Here is a 10,962-nt window from a genome sequence, read left to right as displayed (position 1 = left end):
GCTCCCGCCGTCTCCCTCCCTCTCCCCTTCTTCCCCTTTCCCTTCTTTCCCCTCGAGCGGGAACCCACGTACTAGGATCTACTCCAGGCGGGGGCGGAGCAGTGCAGTGTGCTCCCGGATCCATTCCGGGTCTCTGCGATGAGCATAGAAAGAGCAGTCCTTCGCATCTGCACGATGACGGCCCTGGCAGTTTATGCAGAAGGGTTCACATGGGCACGTACCCGTCGTGTTCCCAGCCCTCTCACAAGGACCACAGGTCTTCGCATGGTCCCGTTCATCATGTGCGCCGCCGCACTTCCAACACCTCTTCGTCATTGAGCGGCACAGGTGGGTCCGATGACCCCAGCGGAGGCAGATAGAGCACTGGGGAGTCGGAGGCTTCGAGTCGAGGGCCTTGGCGGCGTGGCAGAGTTCGCCGTTAAGGTAGATGGGGGTAGACATGACACGTTTGAAAGTGCGTGATGTGGCGTTGTCGTTGAACTCGACGAAGTACATGCCGTACTTGGCGGAGGACTTCGGGATGTAGAGGTTGGGTGGCCGCGCTAAGGTGACATCGGACCACACGGGGTCTGAACGGAGATCGCGGAGGAGAGTTTCGGAGTTGGCGCCTTGGGTAGGGACACGTCGAAAAACGATCTGGTTCCTGAAGGAGAACCGTTCAATCAGGACGGATGCCGGATGGTGATCACGAGCGTACTTCGTCCCGAAGTAGTTGCGAATAGTGTCGTCCAAAGAGGCGGGGACGACACTGTCAAATGTGAGTCGGAAACGTCCCCTGTGATTCCAGGAGACAGAGACGAGACGGGGCTGGGGCTGATTGTCGACCATTCTATTGCCAAGGTAGTCAAGAAGGTCACGGAATATGAGTCCATCAATTGGAATAGACTCAGCGTGGGGGACAGCGTCCGCTTTGAACGAGACATCAATGTGGCGAGACGAGTGGCGAGGGGCGTGGCGGACGTGGGGTTTATTCGCCGGCGGACTGGGGGTGATCTTCTCGGCCATCAAAACGAGGTTGGAAGCGGATTCGTGGGGGAACGCGACCGCCAGCTGGCTCACCACGGAGTGCAAGCCAGCCTTCGCCGCGTTGGCGTAGGAGAAAGGAACGGCCTTAGAGGCCTTAAGAGCCGGGCCGGAGGAATTGGGAGCGTGGGTGGGCCGGGCCGAAGGCGGCTGGGCCACACGCGGCCGGGGTGTGGTGGGGGCTGGGGCAGAGGAAGCCTCCCGCTGCTGCATTTCGGCGACGGTGTCAGCGATGTATTTGAGGAAGTCGGGCTCCCGGTGGAGTCTAACGTTCTCCTGGGGGGTGGTGTCGATACCTCTGGTCAGCTGGTAGAGGGTGTAAATGCGGTGGTAGAAAGGTAGGAGGCCGAATGTCCCCTCTCGGAATGAGGGGTAGCGCGAGATGTCCCGGATGTTGAGATTCTCGAGCTTGTCGAGTGCAAGAGACACAGAGGCTAGTGCCTCTCTATAAGCCGTGCGGTCGATGTTTGGGGTACCTTGTAGATCAGGAGGAAGTGGAGGGGGACGGGGAGTGGCGGAAGCGTGGGAAGAAGTCGATGACATGATGGTTGCGGACAAGGTGCGATGACGCTCGGCCCTTCCCGACGCTGATTCTCTGTTTTTCTTTTGTACAGTACGAATTATATGGCTCATATCGCGTACACCACCACACCAGCCCGCCCTTCCCGGAAAGCCGCCTTGGCCCTCCAGGAGGATACCAGACGACCTCCGGAGACATCCACTTGTTCTCAGTGTTATTCAGAGTTTTTTGTCTTTCCCTCTTTCTTTACTGCCTTCAAATTCATGTTGCGAGCCCAGTCTTGAAGATGGATAGACAGATCACTTCTACCTGAAGTACTCATAAGAGAGTAAGAGCACAGGTCTTGTACTACTGCGAGAAATTTTCTCTCGTCCCAGATTCCATCATCAATGATCATGAATGAATGTAGGAAGTCTGTCGCCCAAGAGATTACTGTTTTCGAAGGGGAGGTACTCGAATTGAAATGCAGCAATTCAGCAGCAGCATTTCTGAATATAGACTCCGAGATAGATTCGTTGTGCAGGAAAGCACAGACACGAAGGAATGTGGCGGCAAGCGGGTTATGGCGCTGAAGGTTCTCGAAGCTAATTATTCCAGGTCGTATAGACCGTGCCACGATATGATTCGAGCTTCTGGACGTCATTTTGTACTCCTCGCGTAACTCACGACGATGCCCTTGGTGCATGCCAAGATATTTCTCAGGATTGCAGGTCGGATTGTTCGCAATATGTGCCGAAGCCTGGATAATGCACCTGTACGACACTAACAACAAGCCTTCTTAGGCTTGAGGATGCGGCGTGCCTCCCGAGCCTAAGAGGGCTTGATCGGCCTCAGATCTCCGCCCAGCAAACGGCCCAAAGATTGGGACCCACTTGGGCCACTATCTCGCCGCGCACCCGCGCAGGCCCCCGCAGTTACAGTCGTTTGCATATGAAACCCGAGGTGGCGTTTTTCCGCGCGCGCGGAAAGTTATTTGTCTTAGCCAAATACGTGACGAACACTTGTCACCACGGACATTTCCGAAGTCTTCGAACAATGCCCGTACACACTGTACACACCGTGTACGCATCTCCTTGCTTCGAACGTGCTGGACCCTCCTTTTACACCTTAGCATCTTCGGAACCTACTATATACATGGTAATTGCAAGCAGCCCTGCACATTCTCAGCGACGACAGAGCTGTCAATGAGTTCAGGTTAGACTTGAACAAGTCAAGCCGGCCTTGCTTTCCATCTTGAGTACCAGTGAATGTTCCTCCGACACAGATTTGGACTCGTACAACATCAGTACCTCTTTCTCCTACTCCTCCTAGTGGGTAGGTTCTGAGCTGATGTCTCAATGATTGAAGGCGCTCAACTTGACATTGCGAGGAGGCCCTCGTCCATCATCATCCATGTACACAACTGTTCTGTGTCCCATAGTGTAAAATGTACAGCTCCCATTTTATAATGAAACATTTTCTTCACTTCTTTATCCACCCTTAGACTGACGCAAATGTCAGTGTCGAGGCTTTTGGTCCACATTCTTTGACTATGTGGCTCATGGTGCCCTCGGGTGCCACACTGTGACTCACCGTGACTGTTTGGATAAGACAAACAACTTTCCGCGCGCACAGAAAAACGCCGCCTCGGGTTTCATATGCAAACGACTGTATCATCGGAGTCGGCTCCCGTCTGTCTGCCGAGCGCCCCTCTCCCCGCACGCCCCTCTGTGGCGCCGCCGCCACTGGCACCTCTGCTCGCGCACTGTGCTCGTCGTCGACGTCGTCACAGCCCGCCCCCCACCAATTTCAAGTCCCTCTGGGCAACGCGCACCCGTACGATGACCCGTCCCACGCCGTGTCAGCCCATGCCGTGCGGCTTCATCGCCTCCGAACCACCGGCGCGCGCCTCGACCGTGGCGCCTTGCTCGCCGGCGTCGTGCTCAGTGTCGAGCACGACTATCTCACTCAGTTCTCGATGTTTCCCTTAGCTTCCTTTTGTAGACATCATGTAAATATTGCTTCTAGCATGGAAATGACCTCACATATGTATTTGGTCCGCAAATCAGCCGAATTTCCGGCATTTTATTGAGTGTGGCCCAAATTAAATACATGAAAATAGTACTTTCACAAGGAAGAGGGTAAGTTGAAAGATACAAACTGATGTAGACATGCATGGGACAGTGTATATGTAATTATCATAGTGTTTGTGGGGTGGGAATGTGCTAGGTGACGTATGGAAGGAGAGGGAATGATATGGATGGGTGGCATGAGGGGATACATGGTTTGGTGTTGGCTTCAGGGGTAGAACTGAAAATATAAGCACATAGAAGGTGTATATAGATAGTAATAATGAGTATTGAGTGGTTTGTTGAGAGGAACTAGCAGTGGAATGGGTGAGGATGGGGTGTCAGTGTTGGGTGAGGATGGGGATGTAGGGTAGTCCACAGACCAAAAAAAAGCGAACCAGAGACATACAAGAGCAGGACTTACCTATTTGTATATTATTCTAACAGAACCTACACCAGTTGTAGTCTCAAATATGGTCCAAAATGCGAACATGTGCCGGGGTGGGCCACTATGGGAGGTCCATGCTGAAGAGAGGCTGGAGAGCTCGGATAACGAGCTATGGATGGCGCGAGCAAGGAAGGTGTGATCTGGTATGCATAGATTGTGCTGGTAAAATTCGAAGGTGAAGGGAGAAGAAATGGGATAGCGCCGGTCAATGCAGTGGTGAGGGTGTGGAAGTCGCGCTGTCCAACGTCGGCGATGGCGTGGACGATGGACATTTTGATCCGAGGGCCAGTGAGCATCTGAGATGGGGAAGGGGAGTGTGCCCCGTAAAGACTCTCGAAAGTCCGAGGCCATTCGATGGGCGGCCAGGGGTGGAGAGTACGTCGGACGTGGAGGAGCGGGTGAAAGGGGCGAAAAGCGAAGTGACATCGAAAGAGCGTTCCAAGCGCCCTGCTTTGACGCTTTCCTCCACCTCCGATGACGACTCCTCGCCCTCCACTACCTCCTTTGCTCTCGGACTTTCGATATTCATCGCCGGGCACACTATCTCTCGCCATTCCGGATGTCTATGAGCCCTCGGATCGAAATGGCCATCGTCCACGTCGCCACCAACGTCGGATAGCGCGACTTCCACACCCTCACCACTGCATTGACCGGCGCCGCCCCATTCCTTCTCCGTCCACTTTCATCTTTTACAATCCCGACACCAGCATACCAAAGCATACTTCCCTCACTTGTATTGTCAATAGCTCGCAATATGAGCTCCCCAGCCTCTGTTCAACATGGACCTCCTTAAGTGTCCCCACCCTAGCACATATTCGCATTTCGGTTGTATTGGAGCCTACAACAGGTGTAGGTTTTGCTAGGATAAGATTCAAACAGGTCAGCACTGCTCTTGTATGCCCTTGGTTCGCTTTTTTTCTGCCTGTGGATTACCCAAAATCTCCACCCTCACCTCACACTGCTACCCCGCCCTCACTCATTCCACTGCCCCTTCCTCTCAACAAGCCAACAAATCTTCATTATTATCCTCTTTATGCACCTTCTATGAGATTTCTCTCATGTTTCCACCCCTGAATGCAATGCCAGACCCTCATGCCACCCACCCATATATTCCCCTCTCCTTTCATACATTACCCAGCACCCCAGCACCCCACAAACACCATGTAAATTACCTGTAGATTGCCCCATATACACCCACATTGGTTTTTAGCTTTCAGCATACCCTGCTTTCTGTGGAGATACTATTTTCATGTATTTACTTTGGGCCACACACACAAAAAAATGCCGAAATTTGGGTTTATTTGCGGTCCCAATACATATCTAAGGTTATATACATGCTAGAAGAACTATGTACATGAGATCTACAAAAAGAACCTAAGGGAAACATCGAAATGTGAGCGAGATAGTCGTGTTCACTGTTGAGCACGGCGCCGACGAGCGAGACGCGACGGCGGAGGCGCGCGCGGGAGCGACGCAATGGCGCGCAGCCTGTGCGCCTTCCGGCGGGGTCCGTGCACGCCGCGTTGAGATTGTCACTGACGAGCGGTCCTTGCATCAACAGGGTTGACTGCCCTTGTTTAGACAGGACGCTCAGGCTGCAACATCGTCGCTGACGAGGAGCAGAGGTGCCAGTGGCGGCGGCGCCACAGAGGGGCGTGCGGGGGAGAGGGGTGCAGACGGGAGCCGACTCCGATAACTGCGAGGGGCATGCGCGTGTGCGCGGCGAGATAGTGGCCCAAGTGGGTCCCAATCCTTGGGCCGTTTGCTGGGCGGAGATCTGAGGCCGATCAAGCCCTCTTAGGCTCGGGAGGCGCGCCGCATCCTCAAGCCTAAGAAGGCTTGTTGTTAGTGTCGTACAGGTGGATAATGGCTAGAGCAAAACACTCGAGCTCCTATTTAGATACATTGAGCTACTGCAACCATACGTGTAAAATACGGGTAGAGCTGTTCGAGGACGTACCTTGACGATGGTTTGTACAACCTCATCCTCGTGATCATTCAACGTATACGGTTGGTCCTCGATCCTGAGACCTGCACGCCGAAGGAAGAGCTCCTTCGCCTCCTCGGGAGCATGTTTAGTGTTTCGCGATATGCTCCTGATGGAAACCCGTAGGTGCGCGTCTGAGCGTTCCGACTGGTGATGACCGTGTTTCCGTGCACGGTCTGTGGGATGAAACGGCTGAGGTCGAGACGAGGGTCATCGGCATTATCAAGAATTAATAGCCAATCTTTCTTGGGACCGTTGCGTAGACAAATCTACGGTTGAGATGGGTAGTTAGCGTCCTGCGAAGAGAGAAATTGTATGTCGCTGCGTACGTCTTACACGCTACACCACAAGACCCATCATCCATCATCCTGGCCTCCGCATCATACGAGGCTGCCCGCTGCCCCGCGATCACCTTCTTTATCGCACCCTCAAGCTTACTCGCCTTGAACTTCCCATCCCCGACTAATTTTTCGCTCGGAGAAAACTTCCTTGGAAAGCTCCGCGTATTTACGGAGAGCATCATCGACGGACATGCGAAGGCGTCCCAGCATGAGCGCAATGATCCTAAGCAGAGCTGGACCGAGCGCCGGGGTAAGTCACTGTACAAGTTCCGTTGTCATTGCCTCCCGTACTGGTCCCACCAATGAGATCGAAATATTCACAAGGTAGCGGCATCTCCGAGAGTCCTTCCTCCACCTGAGCTTCATGCAAGAGATGCCAAAGAACCTGGAGAGAAGACAAGCCGCGGATTCCGCCACCGTCTATCAGTCTGAATCAGCCAAGGCCCACATACAACAAGCTGAAAAGAACGCACCTATGGCGAGTAATCGCAGGCCTTCCTCGGTAGTTGATTCCGACATGTCGTGCGGTGTCTAGGAAGATAGTGCAAGGGTGAAAGAAAGCAGCAGAGGAGAGTACCCTGTACCCAGAGTCGGAATGCGGTACTATGCACAGCAAACGCTTGAATAGCACCAATGCATAAAATAGTTTATTTTCTCCCACATGATAGTCCAGCTCTTGTATATATGTGTCCGAAACGGGTGTACAAACACGACGCGCTCTACGCCTGAACGCATTATTACTTACGTCCATCGGGCGTCCTTCTTTCATGGGATCTAAAGTGAAGCCGTATATGGAGCGAGAACGAATCCGACATATCTACCGGCGAAGGATGTGTTTTCAGTGCTGACTTCGCCTATAATTGATCAACCAGCCAGACAGGTCATATGCAGTAGAGATGATCAACGGACATGATTATTTCAGCTATAAAACGTCTCGTCGATTTAGTATACTACACACAACCTGCGATATAGATGAGACAGTCAGTACGCCTTAATGAATAACGGGCCGGATTTCACAAGAATGTCATTGTTTACCTGCTGTACCCATCACCGCAACTATCAATCTCCCTCCGTACATTCAACCCCAATCAACCCCACGACATTACTGCAACTGACTACCTCCTCACCCCTACCGCCCGGAACTTCCACTCCAATGTCACTGATCTCGATTCCAGGACATGGTGCATCTCCGCTGCACTGTAGGACGGCCATGTTGTCTGTGGCGAGTGTGCCGGTCATGTTCGTCCATGTGATGTTGGAGAGCTGGAAGAGTGAGGTGTCGCAGCCTGACGTTGCTCCCTCGAAGGATGTGCATTGAGTTATGGAGGCGAGAGAGGTTGTGAGGTTTGTGACGGTGAAGTCGCGGAAGGCTGTGATGGCGGCGAGGAGTGAGGAAGAAATAATGAGTATTTCTGATCGCCTGAATGACGAGGGATGGGTTCGAGTGCTCACTCAGATTACGGGCGAATCCCAAGCCTCCTCCACCACCTATATAAAATATCAGGATCTCCATCTCAAGTCGATATGGCATTGAAGGCTAGGATGAATATTCACCGTTAGGCGGGAAACCTTGCTGTATACCCTATGGAGCCAAAAGCACGGTATCATTTAGTTTCACCACTAAAAAACCGGAGGAAGTTGGGAAGAACATTACCGTCCAAGTCTTGATATACGCCGCATTCTGCGACCCAATACAAGTGACCCTCTCCGCCGTGACATTCTCAATAAACTCGAACTGGCCGTCCATCTGGCCGATCGACCCAATGGCCACACCTACTCACATCCATCAGTACATCGGTCGAACTTCCTTTGAGCTTGAAGGCGGTCTCGTTCAGGATTGCCTCACCAAGTGTGCCGTGGAAAGTCGCGTCCTGTATCAATATATTTGACGAGTTCGCTTTCGGGGAGATCGCATCATCGCCACCAGTCACGTCCCACCGCCGAAAAGTGATATTGTCCGAGAAGAACGTATCGACGCCGTCCGTGTTACGTGCCGGTTCCTGTAACATAACATATCAGAAACACACACGTCATTCAATTGAGACCTCAATTCCTGCGTGCATCGGGAAGAGAGAAGTAAAGGAAATGCACGCTGCTGTTCGTGGTACTATTGATCGAAATATCCTCAAACAAGAGGTCCTTCGACCCGAATATAGCCATCGTCCAGAACTGACTCTGTCTGAAGTTGAGGCCTTCGAAGACGGAGTTTGTAGTGTTGAAGACGACGAAGTTGATAGGTCGGCCGGGGAGGTTCGATACGCCCTTCGTGAAATCGTACCTATACGCACATTGTCGATATCGAGATTAGAATCTGTGCAAAGATAAATGATGAGTGTCAGAGCCGCGGAGACGTACCAGATTTGTCCATTCCCATCGAACGTCCCGATCTCATTTCCCGTGAAATGGACGTTCGACCCGCCGAACGCCCAAGCGAGACTCATGTTCAAATATCCCAATGGAAGACTGTTGTTTCTCCAATACGTAATATTCGTGCCCCACTATTCTCGAGCACGTCGATGATAAAAAGCGCGGCACCAAAATATGATCAGTAAGGGCGAAATACGGGATAAACGGAGGAGAGAACGAGGAACGTACGAGCAATGTGCCCTGCAAGTCAACCGTCACATTATTCAGCCCGGTCGTATTCATCACAGACTCGATATGAAACGTGTCGTTCGTGAAAACGATAGACCCATCCTGGCCACATTGCTCGAATGCGGAGAGAATGGCAGGGGCATCGTCGCTTCCGTCAGTCGACGGAGAGACAGTACAGACTGTGTCGACTTTCTGCACGCCGCCTGCATATGCTGCGGGAAGTCTCGAGAGTAGGGCGAAGATGAAGAAGATGCGGAGGAGACACCATGTTGTGCACATACTCGAGGCCATTGTAGGAGGCTATGGCGAACCAACGATCTGAGTCCATGTACATGAGATTTATAAGGCCTATGAATGTGTGGCGAGTGACGACGAGGTCATAAGTCTCGCTTCGTTGTGGACGGTGACCAGGAGTCAAAGCGCACGACACAAATACGAGCCGGCGGACCGAGAGTGATTGAGTGAAGGCTCTGGTATGAATGACGATGATCATCGACCTCGCAGAGGCCTATATTGAGAAGTATAATCAGATGGATCCCTGGCCCGATGATGCCTCCTCCCGCTAGGCAGGTAGGCACAAGAACCCGTGTTCCTCAGGTGAGAGCTTTTCGCAAGTGGAATGGGCGCCAAATGGCAAGATAACACGTCGGCGGACCGAGGATTGAGATAGAAGCACTCAATTAGAAAACAGCAAAGAAAGGGGGAACAAGGACCAAAGAGCACGATGGTTTTCTGAGGTAGGGAGACTCCTTGGTGGCGTTGCACTTTGGTTCGCTTTGCGGCGCGCCACAATAGGTAGGTTGCAGAAAGCAAGGATATATTGTCGGCACAGATTATGCCAGTTTTTTAGTCGTGGGAGGTCAGGAAATCAATGAATACTGTACTGAGCAGAGTACTGTGGAACACTTGTGCGGTGCTAGACGCATCAAGAAGCAGAATTTGACTGTCTGAGTGGCCAGTCTGTCCCATTAAACCCAGGAACCACTCCTGCGGTGGACGACCCCGGAAGCTGCACGCCCGGTTCACCGTAGTCAAGCACTTGGCGGATCACTGCGTTCCTATTCCGAAATGAAGTTTGGGGGAAGGACAATCGTGCAGAAAAGAATGGATGCGTACCTCTGCTTAAATCGAGCGAGAGCTGTTTGTGGACTCATGGCATCTGCTGCAGACCTAGTAGCGTATGGAAGATTCAATTTTTGAATGGTCTATCAAATAGGTGAACCAGCGCACTTGTCTTCCTGTAATGCCATGGTTTCGATGATGTACATCTTATTGTTTCTGGATGGGTCTACTACATCAGCTCCTCCAGCCCCTGGTGCGTCTGTGACTTTTACGCCCGTAACAGCAGTGTTTCCTGCAACACTTCTGGAAAATATATTTGCGATCTGAGAAGGCTCGTAGTCCAGGATCAAGACCTGTTCTCCAGGGGTACGAGGAAGAAGATCGTGCGGCGAGCCTTCGTTTGCATAGTGGTACTCGATGATGGGATGGGAAAGAGTTGTCGTTGGTGCTGATGAGGTCGTCGCATGAGCGGAATGCGAGACGAGAATATAGAACGGCGGTTGCTCTATGCTCTCTGTGCCGTTGTTCATCATTGTCGTGACTGTCCGATACGAACTTGTGTAGGGACAAGTTCAGGACCCCTGCGTATGCTGACGGAGGTCCCATCCTGATGCGACGAATTTTGGGCGAAAAATCGCGTTTCGTCCGATCCGTAGTGCGACGAAAATGGCCCGTCGATGCTGATGTTCCATCCCGCTATGCGGACGAAAATGCCTCCTGGGGACGCGAAAAATGGGGTAAACACGGCCAAAAACACGGGCGAAAAACACATTTTGAGAAAATTTTTGACATACAGGGCTTGAGAAGGCCCAGGAAGGCCTTATGCGGAGCGATGTTCCATCCGATCGTGCGTACGGAAATGGCCAAAAATCCGATGTCCCATCCAGTGTTGTGCCGGTCTCGGGCTGTCGCGCGAAGTCGCGTGGACAGTCGAATGA

At 52.3% G+C, this 10,962-nt stretch overlaps 4 protein-coding genes across 4 annotated transcripts; all 4 read right to left on the bottom strand.

Annotated features, from left to right (window-relative positions):
* Nucleotides 1-78: 78 nt before the first annotated feature.
* Nucleotides 79-441, bottom strand: STEHIDRAFT_46086 (uncharacterized protein; the record flags this gene model as incomplete). Its single annotated transcript, XM_007297897.1, has 1 exon — nt 79-441. One exon carries the CDS (start codon nt 439-441, stop codon nt 79-81), a length of 363 nt encoding a protein of 120 aa, XP_007297959.1.
* Nucleotides 442-6,460: 6,019 nt separating this feature from the next.
* On the bottom strand, nt 6,461-6,791 carry STEHIDRAFT_46734 (uncharacterized protein; the record flags this gene model as incomplete). The annotated part of the gene is made up of 2 exons (XM_007297956.1): nt 6,461-6,600; nt 6,659-6,791. Coding segments are annotated over 2 exons (273 nt in total), but the record flags the coding sequence as incomplete, so codon positions are not given.
* Nucleotides 6,792-7,426: 635 nt separating this feature from the next.
* On the bottom strand, nt 7,427-9,241 carry STEHIDRAFT_46170 (polygalacturonase; the record flags this gene model as incomplete). The annotated part of the gene is made up of 8 exons (XM_007297905.1): nt 7,427-7,737; nt 7,820-7,855; nt 7,922-7,949; nt 8,022-8,143; nt 8,214-8,367; nt 8,459-8,645; nt 8,723-8,865; nt 8,963-9,241. 8 exons carry the CDS (start codon nt 9,239-9,241, stop codon nt 7,427-7,429), a joined length of 1,260 nt encoding a protein of 419 aa, XP_007297967.1.
* A 646-nt stretch (nt 9,242-9,887) lies between these two features.
* STEHIDRAFT_107243 (uncharacterized protein) lies at nt 9,888-10,557 on the bottom strand (the record flags this gene model as incomplete). The annotated part of the gene is made up of 3 exons (XM_007299069.1): nt 9,888-10,020; nt 10,079-10,132; nt 10,193-10,557. The coding sequence occupies 3 exons, from the start codon at nt 10,555-10,557 to the stop codon at nt 9,888-9,890; spliced, it is 552 nt and encodes a 183-aa protein (XP_007299131.1).
* Nucleotides 10,558-10,962: the final 405 nt, after the last annotated feature.

The sequence above is a fragment of the Stereum hirsutum genome, assembly GCF_000264905.1.
Source record: "Stereum hirsutum FP-91666 SS1 unplaced genomic scaffold STEHIscaffold_1, whole genome shotgun sequence".
Lineage (NCBI taxonomy): Eukaryota > Fungi > Basidiomycota > Agaricomycetes > Russulales > Stereaceae > Stereum > Stereum hirsutum.
This window is presented reverse-complemented; position numbering and strand designations above follow the sequence as displayed.